This window comes from Trichomonas vaginalis, chromosome III (assembly GCF_026262505.1).
Source record: "Trichomonas vaginalis G3 chromosome III, whole genome shotgun sequence".
Classification (NCBI taxonomy): Eukaryota; Parabasalia; order Trichomonadida; family Trichomonadidae; genus Trichomonas; species Trichomonas vaginalis.
This window is the reverse complement of record NC_067205.1, coordinates 4,977,774-5,002,633: the sequence shown is the minus strand read 5'-3', so window position 1 is coordinate 5,002,633 and position 24,860 is coordinate 4,977,774. Positions and strand designations below refer to the sequence as shown.

At 29.4% G+C, this 24,860-nt stretch overlaps 8 protein-coding genes and 1 pseudogene across 9 annotated transcripts, besides 4 other annotated features; 3 read left to right on the top strand and 6 right to left on the bottom strand.

Moving 5' to 3' along the window:
- Positions 1-7,144: part of a mobile genetic element that runs on past the window's edge.
- Positions 910-1,341, bottom strand: TVAGG3_0644200 (uncharacterized protein; the record flags this gene model as incomplete). The annotated part of the gene is made up of 1 exon (XM_051241387.1): positions 910-1,341. One exon carries the CDS (start codon positions 1,339-1,341, stop codon positions 910-912), a length of 432 nt encoding a protein of 143 aa, XP_051087974.1.
- Positions 2,547-3,119, bottom strand: TVAGG3_0644190 (uncharacterized protein; the record flags this gene model as incomplete). The annotated part of the gene is made up of 1 exon (XM_051241386.1): positions 2,547-3,119. One exon carries the CDS (start codon positions 3,117-3,119, stop codon positions 2,547-2,549), a length of 573 nt encoding a protein of 190 aa, XP_051087973.1.
- On the bottom strand, positions 3,740-4,610 carry TVAGG3_0644180 (DNA/RNA polymerase superfamily; the record flags this gene model as incomplete). Its single annotated transcript, XM_051241385.1, has 1 exon — positions 3,740-4,610. A coding segment is annotated over one exon (871 nt), but the record flags the coding sequence as incomplete, so codon positions are not given.
- A 1,608-nt stretch (positions 7,145-8,752) lies between the features above and the next one.
- Positions 8,753-8,959: a mobile genetic element.
- Positions 8,960-9,432: 473 nt separating this feature from the next.
- TVAGG3_0644150 (WD40 repeat-like family) lies at positions 9,433-11,760 on the bottom strand (the record flags this gene model as incomplete). Its single annotated transcript, XM_001299331.1, has 1 exon — positions 9,492-11,618. The coding sequence occupies one exon, from the start codon at positions 11,616-11,618 to the stop codon at positions 9,492-9,494; it is 2,127 nt and encodes a 708-aa protein (XP_001299332.1).
- A 113-nt stretch (positions 11,761-11,873) lies between these two features.
- Positions 11,874-12,173, bottom strand: TVAGG3_0644140 (oxidoreductase protein; the record flags this gene model as incomplete). The annotated part of the gene is made up of 1 exon (XM_001299330.1): positions 11,874-12,173. One exon carries the CDS (start codon positions 12,171-12,173, stop codon positions 11,874-11,876), a length of 300 nt encoding a protein of 99 aa, XP_001299331.1.
- A 113-nt stretch (positions 12,174-12,286) lies between these two features.
- Positions 12,287-12,793, bottom strand: TVAGG3_0644130 (oxidoreductase protein; the record flags this gene model as incomplete). Its single annotated transcript, XM_001299329.1, has 1 exon — positions 12,287-12,793. The coding sequence occupies one exon, from the start codon at positions 12,791-12,793 to the stop codon at positions 12,287-12,289; it is 507 nt and encodes a 168-aa protein (XP_001299330.1).
- A 5,058-nt stretch (positions 12,794-17,851) lies between these two features.
- Positions 17,852-18,168: a mobile genetic element.
- Positions 18,051-24,860: part of a mobile genetic element that runs on past the window's edge.
- TVAGG3_0644110 (uncharacterized protein) lies at positions 18,991-19,828 on the top strand (the record flags this gene model as incomplete). The annotated part of the gene is made up of 1 exon (XM_051241384.1): positions 18,991-19,828. A coding segment is annotated over one exon (838 nt), but the record flags the coding sequence as incomplete, so codon positions are not given.
- Positions 22,633-23,872, top strand: TVAGG3_0644100 (annotated as a pseudogene). Its single transcript has one exon. A coding segment is annotated over exon 1 (1,240 nt).
- Positions 24,175-24,447, top strand: TVAGG3_0644090 (uncharacterized protein; the record flags this gene model as incomplete). Its single annotated transcript, XM_001287289.1, has 1 exon — positions 24,175-24,447. One exon carries the CDS (start codon positions 24,175-24,177, stop codon positions 24,445-24,447), a length of 273 nt encoding a protein of 90 aa, XP_001287290.1.

The window sequence follows — 24,860 nt, the reverse complement described above, 5'->3', positions numbered from 1 at the left end:
AATGAACTGAAACCATTAACGTAATCATTTATTTTTGTCTGATTTACACTCATTACGATGAAGTCATGACAAATCATTTCCTCCTGTGTTGTCTAAATGTCATGTTGTCTCATTTTTTCAGAGAAGTTAATTAACCGAGTGACACATGGTGACATAGTGACACTTTCAGTTCTTCAAAAATAATTCATAACTGCCTTCCTCCTGTGTTGTTGTCTAAATGTCATGTTGTCTCATTTTTTCAGAGAAGTTAATTAACCGAGTGACACATGGTGACATAGTGACACCTTCAGTTCTTCAAAAATAATTCATTATTGAATGACCTGAAACCATTAACGTAATCATTAACGTAAACATTTATTTCCAGGACTGTTGTCTAAATGTCATGTTGTCTCATTTTTTCAGAGAAGTTAATTAACCGAGTGACACATGGTGACATAGTGACACTTTCAGTTCTTCAAAAATAATTCATAACTGCCTTCCTCCTGTGTTGTTGTCTAAATGTCATGTTGTCTCATTTTTTCAGAGAAGTTAATTAACCTGGTGACCTGGTGACCTGGTAGCACCTTCAGTTATTCGAGACGTTGTCGAAGAGGAATAAAAATTAAATTTGGATAGAGTTTAAAAATTCATCTTTATTAAATTCATCTCTTCCAATCAATTTATTTATTCTATTAAATTCTTTTATTTTTGCTTCACCCAGTTTAAGGATTGAACGGTAAGTTTCTAATTTTTCAATTATTTCCTTATCGTTTTCAGTTCCATTAGTTTTATGGGCATCAACCCCACCACATTGCGGCTTCTTTTTGTAATAGCATATTTTTGATTTAATTCTGTTTAGTTTCTTTTTATATTCATCGTCTGGACTCTTGGCTGCTTTGTTGTCACTCATTTCTTACGAAATAAAAAAAATTAAATATTATTTAAATATAATGGAGTAATAAAATAAATTGGAATTTCTATTAATTTATTGTCAACTTCAACTAATGCATTGCCGTTAATATATCTAACAAATTCAGCTATTGTGTCAAATCTTCGTCTTCTTTTTGTCATTGATTTATCAGTTTTTCCATAATCGAGATGAATCAAAACTTTATCCCCTTGTTTAAAATTCATGAGCCCCGAATTAATTTGTTCACGTTTAACATCATTCAACCTTTCCATTTGCTTTCTAATATATTCCCATTCTTTTGAAATATCATTTTTCATTTCCACTGGTTTCATGTTTATTGTTCTATGCCATGTATTATTGTAATAATATACTAACTGTTGTATGATGGAGTCATGATTTCCATCCCAGTATATCTGACCGTTAACCCCTAACGCATCTCTAAGAGTTCTCATTACCGCATCAACTATTTTATTATGAAACGTATATGGAGAAGATGAAAAGAAAAAATTAATTTGTGGGAAATAATGAGTCATAGTTGCCTGAAATCCTTTATCACCATCACCCCTGATATTATCTACTCTTTCATGATCTAGTAAGTATTGAATAGCTCTTCTTGTTTCCTGTTCTGTTTTCCCTTTCACTGGAATGCAATATAAATATCTAGTGTTAATGTTAATGGCAAATAAATAAGTAACGTTTCCTTTTGAATATTCTAAATGATCGATTTCGTATGAATATGGATATGGAGCAAATGAAGGGCGACTAAATTTTTCCTTTAACGGTTGAATTTTCGGGTCAATTGGTTTATTTAATATCTTGAAATCCTTTTTAAAATCTTTTTGTTTCTTTAATGTTTGAAATGGATATAATAAAGTGAATGATGAAGGATTAACTGAAGGAGGAGGAGGTACTGTCGTTGGAGGTTTTGGTGTTGCAAGTGGTTTAATTTTATCTGCTTTGATTTTGGATTTCATTCCCCCCTTCATTAATTCTGGATGTATTCTATTCATTTGTTTTAAATATGCTGTATATAAAGGTTTGATATACTTTCCCGCTTCGAGTTTATGTTGAAGGATGAATTCCAAAAGTTGATCTTCATTTAAAAGTCGGGCTGAATATGGTTTAACTAATGAATCATAAATTAAAGCTTGTGCTTCATTTATGGTCTGAAGGACCTGGGTGTTTTGCACCATTTGTTTTTGGTCCTTTGGCTTTTGCGGCTCAGGATTATATAATTTATATAATTCATCAATATCTTCTTTTGTTAATACTTTATTTTTGAAATCTTTCAACTGTTTAAGTTGTGATTTAGTTTTTCCCTTTGAATATTCATTATTTTTAATTTTGTCTTTAATTTCAGAAATTATTCTATCATGATATTTCAAAATTTCATTTTTATAATATGGATAATAATATTCCATATCATCACCCGTTATATTATTATTATATTTTTGGAGATATGCTTTTAAATCATAATAATCAAGAAAATTTTGATTAAATACTAAATCAGCAATTAAAATTTTTAAATCTACGTTATCCATTTATATAAAAATAAAATCAATGTTTTAAGGGTGCCCGCCTCTTTGAATCATAGTATCAAAACCATCATTAACGGTTCCTTTTGTCTCTTCTGTGGCATTTCATTAAGAATAAAATTTTAAATAAATGGCATACAACATCCATTTTCACAACATACAGCCTTAGTGTGTGCTCCTGTTAATGCAGTCTTACCGATTGTTAAGCGAGTCATTGACCCATTTTTAAGTTGTAAATTAATATTTTGACCATCAAATATCACTTTATCATTTATTATATCCAAATATTTTTTAGGTGTTAATTGCTTATTTTGTCTTAAACTAACACCCTTCATTTTTTGTGCAATCTTTTTAAAATCACTTCCATCGATTGAACCGTTGAATGATGTATAACACTTAGGACATAAAGCAACCATGTTATCACCTTGTTTCTCAATTGCTAAACCCAATAACTTCTTCTCATGTGCTTTTTCTTCAGCTTTATTCTTTAATTTAGGTTTAAATTTCTCATCAAAACAGAAGAAATCAAATGGTGCGAATTTGAAAATGTTTTTATCATAAAATTGTTTATCGGTAACAATTGCTTGAAATGCTTGAGTGTTAGGAAGATTTGGGTCGCCAGCGATTGCCCAATAAGATGAATCAGTATCACCTTCAATGAAATGAAAACGATTAACATCCATGCATTTATACATAAAATCATAAATGAAAACCAAATACCAGTATTTAGCATTATCTAAAGTGAAGAATGCCTCTTGTAAACATGTATCACATCTATAAAATCTATCTTTAAGCATCACTTGATATGTATCTTCACCTATTTCTCTTATGTTTTTAAACTTATTTGACATACATGCAACGCGTGCCTTCTGTGCATTCATTATTTTAGTCTTTGCGTAATTTTGTGTATTCATTGCATCGTAACCATATGATCCATTAAGCGAAATCTTGCAAAATAAACTTTTTCCTTTATTTCCTTCTAATTCAGCCTTTTGTCTTTCGTTCATAAATTTGTTCGCAAATTCATTAAAACAAGTGTTTTTCGTAAATGTTAAAATTGATTGAATATCATCGATGATAAAATGAAATCTGTCGATTAGATACCAAAGATAATAAGAAGAAAATGGTTGATATTGGTTGTGTGTTGATGCTAATTGAGTTAATTTTCTCTGTTTCTGGTCAACTGGTAAATTGTTTGATTTCATGTAATTATACATAAAACTGCCAATTGTTTTTTCATCTGTGATAATATCTAAGTTTCTTATTATCGGTAAAAAGTTTATGTAATCATTAATGTATTTTTCATCAATGTGACCCTTTACTTCAGCAACGAATAAAGTATTTTTCTTTCTAATAATTCCCTGTGCTTTTGCTTTCTTTGTTGCTGTATCACAAATGATAACGCCATTCAATCTTCCCGGCATATACATTTTATGGTCAGTATATTGAATGAAATCATGAGGATTAGATGAAAATGATGAAGGATATAATGAATTAAAGTCAACACCAACGAAATGAGTCATGATGTTGGTGGTGTCCTCATTTGATACAGTTTTAGTTTCTGGACTATATGAAAGTTTATTAATGTGCGTGATTCCTTTAAGATTTACTCTATGTTGAACATTTGATAAACCACCAGTAATTCCATTACGGAGAATGTGATAAGCTTCAACTGAATCTAAAGTCATTGGTAAATTATTTTTTAATGCATAATTTCTTAAATTGATTCTTAAACGTTGAACATCTTCATCTTTATTTGATTTTACGACATTGCAATAACAACACATTAACTGACAATTTTCTTTGGTATGTGGTTTTTCATTATCGATTCTATCCAATGTTGGTTTATTTGCATATGTAAACGCTTTACCACACATTTTGCATTTAGATGAAAGGATTAAATCGTGATAGTATTGAAAATCATCCATTGAAACATTATTTTTAGTATCCCTTTCTGCTTTTTCATCTTGTTTCTTATATGATTCAATTTTATATTTCCAATACTTTTTCGTTAATTCAAAACTTGATTCTATCTCTTCCTCAGGATATTTTTCATTAGGATTAAAGTCTTTATATGCTAAAGCGTAACGAATCATTGAAGCATTCGATGATAAAGAAAGATTATGAAGCATATCAATTTTATAAACAAATGTTTCTTCAATAATTTTATCGATTGGGTCAATCATAATTTCAACATCTTTATTGCAATAATAAATAAAATATTCTAATCTATTCTTAAAGTTTTTAGCATCATTGAGATATATTTGATAATCACTATCTGATATAGTTTCTTGAGTTAATGCTGAATAAAATGAATCTTTCGTGAATGGTTCCACTTTATATAATTCTTCTTCGTAATTTTCCCATGTGATGAATTGATAAGGGAACAAGGATTTAACACGTGATTTATTATTTCCGAAATCTTGAGTGAATTGGTCTAATGTCCCACCCGCTATATAATTTCTGATGTCAATAAATCTCAATTCATATGGAACGTTTGTTTTCTTTACAATGATTTGCTTAAATTGAGAAGAAGAACCCAGCATTGATTTTATTTTCCATTTTGCAGTGTTTAAATCACGAAGAATTAAATTTAAATCAAACTTTCCCGAATTAAAACCTATGATATTCACTTTATTGAATTCCTCATCTAGAAGTTCTTTAAATGCTTCCTTCTGTTTTTCATTTAATGTATGAGACAAAGTCCCCGCCGTTTGCGACTTCAATAATTCATTGTATTGACTCATATTTGATTCAACAACTAATGAACAGGTTGAAAATAAAAACTCAATCCAATCAGAAATAAAAGAATCACTTGAAGTTAAGCAAAAATTCCTCGTATATGTTTTATCATTTAATTTAACCGTTGATGATACCATGAATGGTTTTAAGTAAGCGTTCAAAGTTGCACACTCAGAAAGTTGTAATTCTTCTTTAGTCTCTAATGTTTCGAAGTCAAAAGTAATATAATATCTTGTCGGTTGATAATATTCCTGCAAATTATGAGCTAATAACCACTGATATATCTTCTGTTTCGTAATATGTGGTGCATATGGTTGTTGTGTCTTTTGCAATTGAACGTCTTGAATTAATCTTCCATTATTTTCTTTACATTTCTCACAATGCTTTAAAAATCTTCTTTGGTTTTTCCTTTCTGGATCATCACGGATAGAATAAACTTCTTCTTTACAATATGGACAAACTCTATAGCCGGTGAGTGCTTCAACGTCTGTTATTCTGTCAGCGTGAAGTTTTCCACATGGACTCTGTGTTAATAAAATATTTACTGTTTTAAATTCTGGATCTATCATTATTGATTCCACTAATGGAAAGTCTACCTTATTTATGTCCACGTCTTCTGGTTGAGGATCACAATAATAGAAATCAATATTAACATTTAACATTCTCGCTAATCTCTCACTTTCTGATGAAATGTCAAACCCTTCATATGAATCTATTGCTTCATTTAAATAGCTTCTACGAGTTTTAGGATTAACACCATCAGGAATGTTATAGAAGCGTTTAAATAACCTTCTACCTTCTGCTCTAATTTGATTATCATTCATTTTAGCTGTTCCGTTTTTGTTCATTTATGTAAGAATAAAAAATTAAAAAATAAATAAAAATAAAGTTTATTTTTTAAAGCCCATAAAATGAATTAAGAACACATAAATTTTTATCATCTGCGACGTGACGAATACATTTTAATTTACTCAAGAATGCGTACCCTGATACATTAAATCTAATTCCTGTCTTATTTAATTTCACAACTTTGAAAAGGAATGTATGAATAGCTATAAAATGATGAGAAGATGTTTTATGGGTTGCTTCCATTTTTTCTGAAATAAATGAATAAATATAATGCTTATACGTTTTCATATCTTTTATATTCTTAATAACGAATGGTATAGACCTTTCCACTTCGTCTTCCTTCGGTGCTGTTCTTTCATATGAAACATTATTGGTATCTTCAATAATGAAACCACAATCACACAAAATTTTATAGGTTCCAATGGTTTCTTTTGATATTTTATCTAATAAATCAAAAACTTTATCAACACCTGTGCATTTATTTAAATAATAATTTGTGTAAATATCATGATCTTCTTTCTTAATCGTATTAGTTGCATATGTCACGTTTTTAAGAGCTTTTTTGAATTTTTCGGAATCTAAAGGTGGTGAAAGTAATACAAGGGTATTCTTCATTATCAATAAATTGTAACTTATGTTTACGAATAAATTTAGTACCTTCTTCTGAAAGTGTTTCATCTATTTCGCCATCTAATAAATTTTGTGTTGATTCTGAGACATAATTTTTATATCTTTCTTCATGAGATTTCTGAACTTCTGATTCTGAAGCTGGGATATTCATTAAACCCTCTACTTCATTTTCAACTTCTCTTAATTCCTTAATTTTTTCATCTATTTCATCTCTTATTTTTTTCAGTCTTTCAATTTCATCGTATTCATCATCATCTTTAATCCGTTCTTCATAATATTCAGGGAAAACATCAGGTTCTTTAGGTTTTTCTTCTTTAGATGTGGGATATAAGAAATTTATAACATCATCTTTATTCATTTTTCCATCATAATCTAAATCATTTAATAACTCCGCGAATTTTTGACAATTTCTTAAATAATATTTATCAACCTCATAACCCGCCTCATCTAATATATCCTTTATTTCCTCGTTTGTGAATCCTAATGTTTTCACATCGTTAGTTTTGACGCTCATTTCATACAAAATAAAAATAAATTATTCAAAAATGTAAGACATTGAATTTTTAAAGTTTATTTTTTTATTTTTTATTTCATTATGGTAGTGAATCTTTTACTCGTTTATGAGGTCTTTGATTATGACTCCATTGATTCCATTCATGATTTAAACAATGTTTAATTAATCGTGGAATATCTGACATCATCTATATATAGCTTCTTTTATAAAAGATAAAAGATAAATTATTTTAAAATTAATGTCTTACATTTTTTAATGGTTTATAAATAAATATATTTTAATGCATCGTCTATATATAGATGTAACAAAAAAAGTCACACACCCCGTCATATTCTACTACTCAAAAATTGATAAGATTTACGGTGATCTAATTATGACAATTCAATGCATCTCGTGATATAACGCAGATATAAACACAACTGATATTGCATAACTAATAATTGAGTCAAATAACTAAATTATGTGTTATATTTTACACATATTTCTTCAATTTTGTAATAAATGGATGTTTAATACTAATTTTTTAAGGACTTCGACTTTAGCATCACATAAATATGTTATTTTCTATATTAAAACGTAATTTTGGTGGTCTTAGAATAGAAAAATATGCAATATTCGTTGAGATAATGAGGGTTCTTAAACATGTTCTTAAAAATAAATAAAATAATACAAATCTTTATTCAATCTTTTGATATTGTTGGTCCTCTCTTTGTGAAAATACTTAACTTCAAAGAGTATTATGTTTTACCTAGTGAGGACCTTAAGTTTGCAAAAACATAATAAAAGTAAAATAAAAAAGATCGGATTTATCACAAAACTTTGAGTATGATAGGATTTAATATATTTTCTTAGTAGATTATATGATTTAGTTTCTTAAAATCTAAAGTATTTCTTGAGGAAAATATAAATTGAAATTCAAAAAGTAAAAAAATGTAAACAAATCAAATTTTAAATGGATCAAATGTTGATTTTTCATTCGTTTTCTCATTATCGAAAAAAATTTGGAAAGCTAAGAAGTCAATAACAAGTTATATAATACAACAAAACCCACATCGGATATGTTTTCATCAAATAGTCTCCTAGATTTGTTATGAAATTAAAATATCATGATATTTTAAGGGCTTTTGATTTCAATATTAGAATTATTCAGTTATGTCGTGCTAATATCAATTGCTTTATACAATTAATCGTTTACAAGCTGCAAAAATCGAACAATAATTTGACTTTGTAAAAAAAGTGCGTCATTTTTATTCGTTATACTTACAAAATGTAAACATTACGAGAAACATTTACATTTGTAAATGTAACAAGTAAATACATCAGATTTAAATTGTAAATGTAGTTTATCTCTCTCATCTCCTTTTTAAAAGGTATTACATACATACGAACGCATGGGTCACTCAATAATTAGCGTGATAATAATTGAGGATAGACTGTAATCGTAATTTTATTTTTGGACTTATATTTCGACATTTTGAAGTCGCTTGAAAGTCTTGCAAATGATTAAATTTGGAAAATTTAACCTAAGTCTGCATTATTTTGATGACTTAAACAATTCTATAAATATGTTTTCCTAAAAATTTAAAAAGATATAATTTCAATTTCCCTAAATTTATGTAATTCATATATCACCAAAATATTTGGACTGCATTTCGTTTGTCTGCACCTAATTAAAGTCTAAATACCAATTAATTTTGGAGTTGCATTGCTTTTAATGTAAAAATGCACGTTTAGAAAAAGACGATAACAATTAAATTACAAAATCGATAACGACGACGATTAAATTACAAAATCGATAACCTCTCGAATAAGAAAAACAATTGCCATATATATATGATTTATTTTTGAGTAATTTTCTTTTGTAAATTGTCGTTACAGATTCAAAAACAATTTTGGAAATTGCAATTATTATTCTTACTTATGATTCTATTCATGGCATTATCTAGTTTTTAAAAATTTTGAAAGCTTTTTTGTAATTTCATTCAATTTTAATTATCGAAAAATATTTATTACCATGATAAATTCCCCACATTTTTCTTCATGTGACCAATTTAACAAAAATTTCAAATCGTGCAATATTTGACAGGTTAATTGTCAATATTCGATTAAAAAATTCTTCTTAGATATTAATATCTCATCAAAACATTATAGGTCTGAAAGAATTTTGCGATTATTCCAATTTTTGAATTTTGAATGAAATTGAAAACATCATTACAAGCAATAAATTATAAGCAAAATGAGAGAGATAATTTTTTTCTGTTAGAATAAATCGTATAAGCATGATATTTCATAACAAAAATTACAAACAAATTTATTACGAAACATAACAATATTATTTTGGATACAAAAGTGGGAGTTGAGCAGGCTCAATATCCTGCTCATGAAACACAGGTTCTGACTTTGCCCTCATTTCATCGAGCATCGATCTCAAACTGATCGTAACAATGCTTCTTCTTGGGGTGTTCGAGTTGCCACCAGCTGGCTCATGCACTCTAAATCTTCCACTCCTTCTTGCTGTCTTCGGTGGCTCTTTTATTGGAGAAGTTTCCAAATTCTTTTCTGAAGTCTGAGGAGTTGGGATCTGAATTGGCGGAGGCTTCACTATTTCGAAGAAAGGCTTTCCAACAATCGGCTTTTCGTCCTTCTGCTCAAGCAAAAATGGGTAATAAATCTTTAGATCTATGTACGCAATGAAGCTAGGACCGCAAATATATAACTTTTGGTCTTCAACAACTGCAGCAGAATAAATTTCGAACTGGAATGAGAACTGTTGTGCAAATCTGCCGTATCTACCAATAATTATTTGATTTTCTTCTAAAATCAGAGTGAAGAATCCATTCAGCATGCTAATAGATTTGACAGGACTAGTACTTCTGAACGTGGAAATAATTTGCCAAGAATTCGCGTTAAAAACAGTAAAAACGTTATTTTTGTACAAAATTCCAATCAGTTCTTTATCATTTGTTATTTGTACGACTTCATCAATTGGATTCTTCTTGATTGTCAAAGTTTGGTTATTTATTGTGATAATACTATTTCTTGTGAACACTAATATCTCTGTCAATGATGATTTTATACCTATGTATGTATCATTGTCTATTCTGAGCTTCTTAATTATAGATAGATTTAAGTAATCCAGCAAAATCACTTCGTTGTATGGAGAAAGAATATAAATGTGGGTGTGGCTCGGACTAATTGACATGTATGAGCATTCAAAATTAAGTCTTCTTGCTGGATCTGTCAAGGACTGTGTTTTATCAAAAATTTCACAAACATTATTTTCAAAAATAAAGAAAATTCTCCTGTCAGTGTCATAAACAATGTCTCTAACTTTCGTGCTGCTGCGAGAAATGATGTTTTGTGGCACTTCTTTTGTTTTTGGATAAAATGTGAGGACTCCGTTTGAACTACGAGTGCAAAACAGGTCGTTTTGTGTAAGCATGATCCGAACTTGAGGTTCGAGGCTGCTTGCATAGTATTCCAAAGGATTATAAATATTATAAATTTGAACGTTGCTTAAATAGAGTAAACATAGTCGTAAAGGGTTTTTGTATATCGATATTCCGAGAATTTGACCTTGAGAATCTAATAACTTCGTCAAAACTTGCATTTTCAAATTAAATATAAAAACTTCGAAATTTTCTGTAATTAGAATAAGATTCTTCTTATCTATAAACTCAGAGAACATCACTACTTTGTTCCCAAGTGCGTATTCAAAAATCTTTTTCTCAAGATAATCCCACGCTCGGATATTTCCAAGATAGTCTGTAATTATAAACTTTTTGAAGATGTTTTTTGCACTTCCGACTTCCGAAGCGGTGATTTCTCCTGTAAATGGAAAATAAGCTGATGTTCTGATTTTTGAGGGGAAAAGTGATTCGTTTTTCTTAATAATTTCGCCAGAAAACGAGTACAGTGAGTATCCGTATCCGAGAGGAACTAAAATTCTCTTTCTATAAAAGTCAATATACAATTTATCGAAAAGTGAACCGTATATATTATCTTTGACATAAACTAGCTGTTTTAAAGTAACTATAGGATGAGATGGATCAAAGTATAGTCGTTTTAAATCAACAGAAAAGATGTCAAAACCGGAACCAGCGACAACTAGTATTCTTTCATGATATTCGATCTGATTTATGTATGGTGAATGTACTCTTATAGGTTCTGTGAGTGGCTTGAAGTCAGGTGAGCCTTGAAAAAAGATAATTTGAGGAACGCCATTGGTAATGCCAATAACTAGATCATGTTCTGGTATATATTTGCATGTGTACAAACTAAGAGGTATTGTTTTCATGCTTCCGCGCTGACTAACAAAAACAGCGCTACCAAGTGAACAAATGATGAATTCGTTATTTGGTAATTCAGCAACTACTGCAGGTTTATCAATACGAAATGTTCTTCTAAATACTTCTTGAAGTCCGATCTTCTCAACTTGAGAAGATAACGAAACTTCCATATAAAAATTAGGACGATAAAAAGATATTGTAACAAATTTGATCATATTCTAATATATAATTAAATTTTAACAATTGATACTTTTCAGTTTTGAATGCTTGTAAAATTTTTTGATCAACAGTCTTGATCTGCAATTTTTTGAAGGATAAAATCTGATACTGAGTTTAATTACTTACTTTAACTAATGGTATCCGATCTGATTTAATATATAATGCTATCAAACTATAAAATAAACAATGAAATAAAAATAAATATTTTAATGTTCAATCTTTTTCTTCGGCATTTCAAAATTAAAGTTAAAATTTAGGCCTTCAAGTTGTCTCATTTCGTCATCATCAAGAACAAAGCCAATCTGCGAATTGTACTTGATGTTTACAGGATTCATTGACATTGGTATTGCTACGTACTTCTTTGACTTCTGAATCAAAAATCTGATACAAACTTGGGAGGGTTTTACTCCATGACTTTGAGCGATTTTAACAATTAAAGGGTCTTCAATAAGGGCGCATCCTTTAGGACCTTTTGTTGGCGGCCTTCCGATAGTTGTATGAGCCATCAAATATATATCATTCTCTTCACATATTTGAAGCAATTCTTTCTGCTGATTGTAAACGTGGCATTCATTTTGAATTGCGTATGGTTTAACTTGGCATTTTGAAAGAATTTCTTTCAATTGATCTGGTTTAAATTGGAAACTCCGATGAATCTGCAAAGTCCTTTAATTTGAACGGCTTCCATTGCTCGATATGTATCTAAGATATGGATATCATCAATGATAATCTTTCCTGTTTCATCTCGCGGAAATGCATCGTCATCTGTTATCTTTTTATTTTCATCAACTTCAATGGATTTAAATGATGCTGGTGTATGGATTAGAAAGAGATCAATGTAGTCTAGTTTCAGCTGATGCAATGTTTGTAGTAACTCCTTTTCAACTAAATCTGGCCGATGGTGAGTATTCCATAATTTGGAAGTTATAAAAATGTCTTTCCTAGTAATGATGCCTTTAGAAAAGATTTCTTGTAGTGTTTCACCGATGATTTCTTGATTAAAATAAGACCAAACAGTATCAATACTTCTAATTCCGCATTCTTCAATTGCATAATGAAGAGCTGCTTTTAATCTAACTTTATCAGTAGCATAGAATGTGCCATAGCCGATTTGTGGTAAATGCATTATTTAAAAAATGAATAAATATATTAAATTGATTCAATGGTAAGGAATGAGGTTAATTGTCACGTTTTTGAATAAATTTTCAATTGTGTGAATATCGTTTCTTCTCAAAAATAGCCTTAAATTTAAATTCAATAAGGTAATTTATCCATTTTCAAGATATAGCTGAACATCAATTCAATAAACTACGAGATGTCTTGTGAGATATAAAAAAGAATACTATGAAATAAATATCAACAAAATTTTTTATAAAAATAACTTATTCTTCTATTTATTTATCTCGTTAATTTGAACTACGTATTTTTCAGCTTCAGGGTATTTAACGCAAGGGATTCTTATTGTCTCAGTAAACAATAAAATTGCGATTGCAAGAAAGAAAACATTAAGAGAAGTGCAGATAAGCTTTACATTAAGATGCTCATCCGGTATGTCCTTTCTTAAAGGGAAATCTTTGATTAGGAAACTAATAATGTCTATTATTCCTTTAATTCCATCACTCAGGATTAAGTAGATCGACCAAAGAAGGGCACTTGTATAAAGGAGCACTCTATTTATCGATACATTGTACAGGAAACAATTAAAGAAGTAAACGAAATAGCCAAAAATCAGAGGTTTTGAACTGAAAAATTCTCGAAATGAAGTGCAAAGGTTTTCATGGCAGAATGGTTTTTTAATGAGACTTACTATGGGATATATAATGAACAGCACTATGACTAGGTTGACTAGGCCAACAAATCCGATGAAAAGTTCTGGATCTACATCTGAATTTTGTAAAACGTATTGGCAAAGTATGGCATGAATAGCTTTCATTAGTGATGCTAAAACTAAGTAAACTATGTTTGGGACGGCAACATGCTTATTTTCATTAGTTAAAAAATCATTAGTTATTTGAACGATTATTGAGCAAGTTAAAGCGATAGTAGCTAATATCATATGAGTGTACATGGCTTTGTGCATGAAAACTTTTTGTATAATGATGATCGCGATGACATTTAAAGCTAATTCAAAAGAATCAAAGGATATTCCCTTATTTAGTGCTGATAAATTACTGAAAAATGTATTAAAAAGATCTAACATAGAAATTATTGGAATCAAAAGCTTCATATTAAAAGGAACTTTAACTTTTAAATCGTTTGGCTTAAATTTATTGAGAACGAGCGCACATGGTATTGCCAAAGACATTCCCGCTGACATAAATATGAGATTGAAGAATTTTTTACTAAACTTTGCTTTGTAAGGTGGATAATCGATAGTACAATCTGTTTCTCGAATACTAAGTTTGATTAAGGATGATGTAATCTTAAGTATGACTGTTAAAATAATAAACCACCTTCGCAGAAACGAATTGGTATCTACTTTTATCATAAGAAAATAATAAATGTTGTGATTATTCATAAAATTGCCTTCAAATAATTTATTATTTAATGGGATTCCGCCAGGATGAGGGAATTCGGCCATACAGTTTGAAATATTGACACCTTTAGAAATACATTTCCATAATTCAGTCTAATAGTTCCATTTTTTGAATCAGAATTTGATGTATTATTTAAATGATGATGGCAATTATCTTCATTTGTTGCAAATGTAGTTATACTCTCTCCTCTTGAAATATTATTTAAAAGAGATTAGATAGCTCGCTTACTATTCCTTGAAATCCTATTGCAGACCGGGCATTTGTTATCCATGATATTGGATTGCTTGCACGAACACTTAAAATGCGCGCTTGATTTATAAATAATCTGGGAATCTGTAATTACAAGAGCACCATCACTTAGGTCTTCAAAAATAGAATATTCAATTTTCGCAGAATCCTAGTCCAACAAAAAACATTTTATTTCTATGAAATAAGAATTATTTAGCGTAGATATCTAATCAACTTTGACTTAAATCCATTTGAAATCATGATTGATTATGCTGAACTGGAAATCTTTTAAAATAAAAAAAATCGATTTTGAATTTTGAGCAAAATGGATAATTTTGAAACGAATATAGTTAACCTATGCGCACATATCATAACCATCTATTTTCTTTTGCACCTTATAATGTGGTTGTTGCGATGAAACAAAACAAAATTGACCACAGTCACATTTAATCTAAAAAACTTAAATCAGATTAAGATAGTATAATCTACATTTACAAATAAATTGTTGATAATATCAAACAAATTGCGCATTTTCTTTTTCGCTAAGATCTGTCTGAGGTAGATATCTGTTATTGGGGATCAAAAATTTCTCGGGTTCTGGGTATTCAAATCCCGGGATTTTAATTAATTCCGTCAAAAACATTAAAGCAGAAATAATTAAAATCATCGAAAGAGAATTAAAAGTAATTGAGTAAGTAAGAGCCTTCTTTGTCTTTTCTACTCTAAATGGAAAGCCGGGAGTCAGATCCTTAATGATTTCAATAAGGTTTTTGCAACCTTCACCGAGCATATCATACATTACTGCATAAATCGAGTTTGTATACAGGATTAGCTTCACAAACGACATGTTAAGAATAATAATTATGCAGATATAAATGAAATAAGAGAAGATTATAGTTTTTGAATGAATAAACATTTCAAAAACCTGGCAAAAGCTTTCGTGTATAGTAAAGTATTCATTATCTTTCACGAAATATACAAACGGATAGATCATAAACATCATAATAACGAAATCTCCTAATCCGATGCAACCAACAAGTATTTCTGGCTCGAGATCAGAATTATGAATGACGTACTCTTGAATAATATATTGTGTTGCGATTAAAAGCACGCTAAATAGGCTCAAGAAGATATTAACGAATAAAACCATTGGCTTCAGTGAACTCGACGAGGAAGACATCAACTGTGAGAGAGTCAGGCTAATTATAGCTAGAAAACAGAGGCCAACTGAAATCCACATATAACCGTACATATGTTTTTTCAGAAAAATTCTTCTGAAAAAAATCATACAAATGATTGTTAGGATTTCTATCAGGGAAGAGAAGGATAGGCCGCCGATAACAAGCATTCTACCGTTGGTAAAGCATTGTGTGATGTCGCAAAATGAGCAAACGAAGATAAGTAAGAGAAATTTCATTGGTAATTGAAATAATTTCTTAAAAACGTTGGTTCCCCCATTTAGAAGGGCGAAAGGAGTTGCAAGCATCATAGCTACAGACATGTTTACCACATTAAACCATTGAGATTTGAATGTTGTATAGATTTTTTCGTTACATGAATAATAAAACGTTTGCTGATGGATTATTGTCTGCCGAATAAATGCCGAAAGAAGTTTTGTAACGATGTACCCCAATATACACCATCTTCTCATGAAGGCATTTAAATCTAAAGGTATCATTATCTCAAAAAAAAAATTGATAAGGTTATAGATTTTGACAAAAATAAGATTTGCATTTCATACGGTTGAGACATAATTTCATTTTCTGATGTATGTGCATTTTACTTGCTGCGAGATAAAAATTCGGATCATTTTCTGCCATTGCTAAAAAATATTTGTTGCTGAATTAAAAACCATCGAAAAAAATGAACACTACTGAGCTATGATTATGGTTGCTAGATACTTGCTGCATGTAATACTGATGTAAAGCAATGGTCACGATTTGAATAGTGATAAAGATATAAAGACGATGTATTTATCTTCTAATAATTATTCTCTTATTTGTTGGTGACTTTATAGATCTGTACATTTCAATATTTGAGCAGAAAATAATTTGTCACATAAAATAATCCATTTGATGAATAAATTTGATATCAACACATCAGTAGCGGTGATGAGATTGTAGATTTTGCATTCTTATTCAGATCATTCATAATTTTGAGAACGAAATACAAGAGAGAACATTATCTTCTCGATAATTTGTTTAACCCAAACGAAAGAGAAGACAAATCAGCGAATAAATGCCTAATCGGGTTTTCCGGTATGGTATTCAAATTTAAATGATATAAGAATGTCTTGTATTACTTTATTTTGCTATATTTTTAAATATAAAAATAAAAATAAACAAGCAGTCCAGCATTTCGAAGTGATTTATGAAATTAATTCATATATTTTGAACATGATATCTCATAGGATAAAGAATAAAATTAACTGCTTAGAATCGAATCTTGAACATGATTTATTATTGAAATTATTTGAACATTGAATTTTCGTCGATTTAAATGGCTCAATCCACAGTACAATATAACTAAAATTGATATATGATATTAGATTAAAAACGATTAAAAATTGCAACCGAAAGTAGTAGATGAGTGCGGGTTGTGTGACTTTTTTTGTAACATCTATATATAGACGATGCATTAAAATATTTATATACTAAACACATTAAAAAATTAACATTAATTTTAAAATAATTTATTTTTTTATCTTTTATAAAAGAAGCTATATATAGATGATGTCAGATATTCCGCGATTAATTAAACATTGTTTAAATCCTGAATGGGTTAAACTTCAATTTAAAAATGAAGATTGTGAATTATTAAATGAATATGAAAGCCAAAATAAGCTAATGAGGTATAAATATAATGATAAAGAATATTTAATTTCATGGAATCAATGGAGTCATAATCAAAGACCTCATAAACGAGAAGAAGAAATTGAAAATAATGAAATGGAAATCATTGATGACATTCAAGAGGATGGAATTCCTAAATTTTGTAGAAAAACCTTTAGGACTAAGTTAGGAGCATATAAACGTAGAGTATTAAATCCTGAATATCTTAAACATCAATTTAAAAAGGAAGACTGTGAATTATTAAACGCTAATGAATATGAAAATGCTAAATCAAAACTGAGATATAAATATATTGGAAGTGATGAAAGGTGTAAAGATAAAGATAAAGTTTATTCAGTTTCATATAATAACTGGCACACGTTAGGGATAAGAAAACATTTAGGAGATTATGGGAAATGTTCTGAATTCTTCAAATCTAGTATATACGAGAGAGTAAAAGAAATCAGATATAATTATCATTCATGAATGAAAAATAAACTTTAAAAATTCATGTCTTACATTTTTTGAATAATTTATTTTTTTAATTCGTATGAAAATGAGTGTCAAGACTAACGACGTTAAAAAATTGGGATTCACAAACGAGGAAATAAAGGATATATTAGAGGAGGCGAGTTATGAAGTTAATAAATATTATTTAAGAAATTGTCAAAAATTCGCGGAGTTATTAAATGATTTAGATTATGATGGAAAAATGAATAAAGATGATGTTATAAATTTCTTATATCCCACATCTGAAGAAGAAAAACCTAAAGAACCTGATGTTTTCCCTGAATATTATGAAGAACGGATTAAAGATGATGAATATGATGAAATTGAAAGACTGGAAAAAATAAGAGATGAAATAGATGAAAAAATTAAGGAATTAAGAGAAGTTGAAAAATATAATGAGAATGAAGTAGAGGGTTTAATGAATATCCCAGCTTCAGAATCAGAAGTTCAAAAATCTCATGAAGAAAGATATAAAAATTACTTTTTGGAATCTACTAAAAATTTATTAGATGGTGAAATAGATGAAACACTTTCAGAAGAAGGCACAAAATTTATTCATAAACATAAGTTACAATTTATTGACGATGGAGATTATCCATGTATATTACTTTCACCTCCTCTTGATTCTGAAAAATTCAAAAAAGCACTGAAAAATGTAACATATGCAACAAATACGATTAAGAAAGAAGACCATGATATTTACACAAATTATTATTTAAATAAATGTACAGGTGTTGATAAAGTTTTTGATTTGTTAGATAAAATATCAAAAGAAACAATTGGTACATATAAAATTTTATGCGATTGTGGTTTCATTATTGAAGATACTAATAATGTTTCATATGAAAGAACAGCACCGAAGGAAGACGAAGTTGAAAGGTCTATACCATTCGTTATTAAGAACATAAAAGATATGAAAACTTATAAAACATTATATTTATTCATTTATTTCAGAAAAAATGGAAGCAACCCATAAAACATCATCTCATCATTTTATAGCTATTCATACATTCCTTTTCAAAGTTGTGAAATTAAATAAGACAGGAATTAGATTTAATGTATCAGGGTACGCATTCTTGAGTAAATTAAAATGTATTCGTCACGTCGCAGATGATAAAAATTTATGTGTTCTTAATTCATTTTATGGACTTTAGCCCTGGACTTTAAAAAAATAAACTTTATTTTTATTTATTTTTTAATTTTTTATTCTTACATAAATGAACAAAAACGGAACAGCTAAAATGAATGATAATCAAATAAGAGCCGAAGGTAGAAGGTTATTTAAACGCTTCTATAACATTCCTGATGGTGTTAATCCTAAAACTCGTAGAAGTTATTTAAACGAAGCCATAGATGCATATGAAGGATTTGACATTTCATCAGAAAGTGAGAGGTTAGCAAGAATGTTAAACGTTAATATTGATTTTTATTATTGTGACCCTCAACCAGAAGACGTAGACATAAATAAGGTAGACTTTCCATTAGTGGAATCAATAATGATAGATCCAGAATTTGAAACAGTAAATATTTTATTAACACAGAGTCCATGTGGAAAACTTCACGCTGACAGAATTACAGACGTTGAAGCACTCACAGGATATAAAGTTTGCCCCTTTTGCAAAGAAGAAGTATATTCTATCCGTGATGACCCAGAAAGGAAAAACCAAAGAAGATTTTTAAAACATTGTGAGAAATGTAAAGAAAATAATGGAAGATTAATTCAAGACGTTCAATTGCAAAACACACAACAACCATATGCACCACATATCACGAAACAGAAGATATATCAATGGCTATTAGCTCACAATTTGCAGGAATATTATAAACCAACAAGATATTATATTACTTTTGACTTCGAAACATTAGAGACTAAAGAAGAACTTCAACTTTCTGAATGTGCAACTTTGAACGCTTACTTAAAACCATTTATGGTATCATCAACTGTCAAAATAAAGCCGCAAACGGACTCTTTGAGTCCTGAAGGTCTTTCAGACCGAAGCGGCGAGGTCGTAGACCGTGATAAAACATTTACGAGGAATTTTTGCTTAACATCAAGTGATTCTTTTATTTCTGATTGGATTGAGTTTTTATTTTCAACCTGTTCATTAGTTGCTAAATCAAATATTGAACAATATGAAGAATTAATGAAGCCGCAAACGGACCAAACGGCGGGACTTTGTCCCATACATTAAATGAAAACAGAAGGAAGCATTTAAAGAACTTCTAGATGAGGAATTCAATAAAGTGAATATCATAGGTTTTAATTCGGGAAAGTTTGATTTAAATTTAATTCTTCGTGATTTAAACACTGCAAAATGGAAAATAAAATCAATGCTGGGTTCTTCTTCTCAATTTAAGCAAATCATTGTAAAGAAAACAAACTGTCCATATGAATTAAGATTTATTGACATCAGAAATTATATAGCGGGTGAACATTAGACCAATTCACTCAAGATTTCGGAAACAATAAATCACGTGTTAAATCCTTTTTCCCTTATCAATTCATCACATGGGAGAATTACGAAGATGAATTATATAAAGTGGAACCATTCACTCAAGATTCATTTTATTCAGCATTAACTCAAGAAACAATATCCGATTCAGATTATCAAATATATCTCAACGATGCTAAAAATTTTGAGAATAGATTAGAATATTTTATTCATTATTGCAATAAAGACGTTGAAATTATGATTGACCCAATTGATAAAATTATTGAAGAAACATTTGTTTATAAAATTGACATGCTTCATAATCTTTCTTTATCATCGAATGCATCAATGATTCGTTACGCTTTAGCATATAAAGACTTTAATCCTAACGAAACATATCCAGAAGAAGAAAATGTGGAATCAAGTTTTGAATTAACAAAAAAGTATTGGAAATATAAAATTGATTCATATAAGAAACAAGATGAAAAAGCAGAAAGGGATACTAAAAACAATGTTTCAATGGATGACTATCAATACTATCACGATTTAATCCTTTCATCTAAATGCAAAATGTGTGGTAAAGCGTTTACATATGCTAATAAACCAACATTAGATAGAATCGATAATGAAAAACCACATACCAAAGAAAATTGTCAGTTAATGTGTTGTTATTGCAATGTCGTAAAATCAAATAAAGATGAAGATGTTCAACGTTTAAGAATCAATTTAAGAAATTATACATTAAAAAATAATTTACCAATGACTTTAGATTCAGTTGAAGCTTATCACATTCTCCGTAATGGAATTACTGGTGGTCTATCAAATGTTCAACATAGAGTAAATCTTAAAGGAATCACGCACATTAATAAACTTTCATATAATCCAGAAACTAAAACTGTATCAAATGAGGACACTTCCAACATTATGACTCATTTCGTTGGTGTTGACTTTAATTCATTATATCCTTCATCATTTTCATCTAATCCTCATGATTTCATTCAATATACTGACCATAAAATGTATATGCCGGGAAGATTGAATGGTGTTATCATTTGTGATACAGCAACAAAGAAAGCAAAAGCACTGGGAATAATTAAGAAGAAAAATACTTTATTCGTGGCTGAAGTAAAGGGTCACATTGATGAAAAATACATTAATGATTACATAAACTTTTTACCAATAATAAGAAACTTTGATATTATCACAGATGAAAAAACAATTGGTGGTTTTATGTATAATTACATGAAATCAAACAATCTACCAGTTTGACCAGAAACAGAGAAAATTAACTCAGTTAGCATCAACACACAACCAATATCAACCATTTTCTTCTTATTATCTTTGGTATCTAATAGACAGATTTCATTTTATCATTGATGACATTCAATCAATTTTAACATTTACGAAAAATACTTGTTTTAATGAATTTGCGAATGAATTTATGAACGAAAGACAAAAGGCTGAATTAGAAGGAAATAAAGGAAAAAGTTTATTTTGCAAGATTTCACTTAATGGATCATATGGTTACGATGCAATGAATACACAAAATTACGCAAAGACTAAAATAATGAATGCACAGAAGGCACGCGTTGCATGTATGTCAAATAAGTTTAAAAACATAAGAGAAATAGGAGAGGATACGTATCAAGTGATGCTTAAAGATAGATTTTATAGATGTGATACATGTTTACAAGAGGCATTCTTCACTTTAGATAACGCAAAATACTGGTATTTGGTTTTCATTTATGATTTTTGTATAAATGCATGGATGTTAATCGTTTTCATTTCATTGAAGGTGATACTGATTCATCTTATTGGGCAATCGCTGGCGACCCAAATCTTCCTAACACTCAAGCATTTCAAGCAATTGTAACCGATAAAAAATTTTATGATAAAAACATTTACAAATTCGCACCTTTTGATTTCTTCTGTTTTAATGAGAAATTTAAACCTAAATTAAAGAATAAAGCTGAAGAAAAAGCACATGAGAAGAAGTTATTGGGTTTAGCAATTGAGAAACAAGGTGATAACATGGTTGCTTTATGTCCTAAGTGTTATACTTCATTCAACGGTTCAATTGATGGAAGTGATTTTAAAAAGATTGCACAAAAAATGAAAGGTGTTAGTTTACGACAAAATAAACAATTAACACCTAAAAATTATTTGGATATAATAAATGATAAAGTGATATTTGATGGTCAGAATATTAATTTACAACTTAAAAACGGGTCAATGACTCGCTTAACAATCGGTAAGACTGCATTAACAGGAGCACACACTAAGGCTGTATGTTGTGAAAATGGATGTTGTATGCCATTTATTTAATAAAATGCCACAGAAGAGACAAAAGGAACCGTTAATAATGGTTTTGATACTATGATTCAAAGAGGTGGGCACCCTTAAAACATTTATTTTATTTTTATATAAATGGATAACAGATTTAAAAATTTAATTGATGATTTAGTACTTAATCAAAATTTTCTTAATTATTATGAATTAAAATCATATCTCCAAAAACATGATAACAATATAACGGGTGATGATATGGATTATTATTATTCGTATTATAAAAATGAAGTTTTGAAATATCATGATAAAATAATTTCTAAAATTAAAGACAAAATTAAAAATAATGAATATTCAAAGGGAAAAAGTAAATCACAACTTAAACAATTGAAAGATTTCAAAAATAAAGTATTAACAGAAGAAGATATTGATGAATTATATAAATTATATAAATTATATAATCCTGAGCCGCAAAAACCAAAGGAACAAAAACAAAAGGTGCAAAACGCCCAGGTCCTTCAGACCATAAATGAAGCACAAGCTTTAATTTATGATTCATTAGTTAAACCATATTCAGCCCGACTTTTAAATGAAGATCAACTTTTGGAATTCATCCTTCAACATAAACTCGAAGCGGGAAAGTATATCAAACCTTTATATACAGCATATTTAAAACAAATGAATAGAATACATCCAGAATTAATGAAGGGGGAATGAAATCCAAAATCAAAGCAGATAAAATTAAACCACCTGCAACACCAAACCTCCAACGACAGTACCACCTCCTCCTTCAGTTAATCCTTCATCATTCACTTTATTATATCCATTTCAAACATTAAAGAAGCAAAAAGATTTTAAAAAGGATTTCAAATATTAAATAAACCAATTGACCCAAAAATTCAACCGTTAAAGGAAAAATTTAGTCGCCCTTCATTTGCACCATATCCATATTCATACGAAATCGATCATTTAGAATATTCAAGAGGAAACGTTACTTATTTATTTGCCATTAACATTAACACCAGATATTTATATTGCATTCCGGTGAAAGGGAAAACAGAACAGGAAACAAGAAGAGCTATTCAATACTTACTAGATCATGAAAGAGTAGATAATATAAGGGGTGATGGTGATAAAGGATTTCAGGCAGCTATGCTCATTATTTCCCACAAATTAATTTTTACTTTTCATCCTCTCCATATACGTTTCATAATAAAATAGTTGATGCGGTAATGAGAACTCTTAGAGATGCGTTAGGGGTTAACGGTCAGATATACTGGGATGGAAATCATGACTCCATCATACAGCAGTTAGTATATTATTACAATAATACATGGCATAGAACAATAAACATGAAACCGGTGGAAATGAAAAATGATATTTCAAAAGAATGGGAATATATTAGAAAGCAAATGGAAAGGTTGAATGATGTTAAACGTGAACAAATTAATTCGGGGCTCATGAATTTTAAACAAGGAGATAAAGTTTTAATTCATCTCGATTATGGAAAAACTGATAAATTAATGACAAAAAGAAGACGAAGATTTGACACAATAGCTGAATTTGTTAGATATATTAACGGCAATGCATTAGTTGAGGTTAACAATAAATTAATAGAAATTCCGATTTATTTTATTACTCCATTATATTTAAATAATATTTAATTTTTTTAATTCGTAAGAAATGAGTGACAACGAAGCATCCAAGAGTCCAGACGATGAATATAAAAAGAAACTAAACAGAATTAAATCAAAAATATGCTATTACAAAAAGAAGCCACAATGCGGTGGGGTTGAAAACGATAAAGAGAGGAAAGAAATAATCGAAAAATTAGAAACTTATCGTTCAATCCTTAAACTGAGTGAAGCAAAAATAAAAGAATTTAATAGAATAAATAAATTGATTGGAAGAGATGAATTTAATAAAGATGAATTTTTAAACTCTATCCAAATTTAATTTTTATTCCTCTTCGACAACATCTCTCTTTCCATCATTACCGCATAACCACATTTTCTCAATTTTAGTGGTTTGTTATTTTTAACATGTTCTTGCATCATTTTTATCATTTCCTCCCTTGTTATGATTCGTGGTAAATTTTGAGCTTGTGGGGTATTCATTTATGATAAAAATAAAAATTTGTTTTCAGTTATTTTATCGTTAAGTGACTCAAAGAGTCCGGAGACAAAGTCTCATGGTTTTCAGGTCATTCAATAATTAATTATTTTTTGAAGAACTGAAGGTGCTACCATGCTACCATGTGCTACCAGGTCATTTAACTTCTCTGAAAAAGTGTGACAACACGACATTTTGACAACAGTCGGGGAAATAAATGTTTACGTTAATGTTTACGTTAATGTTTTCAGGTCATT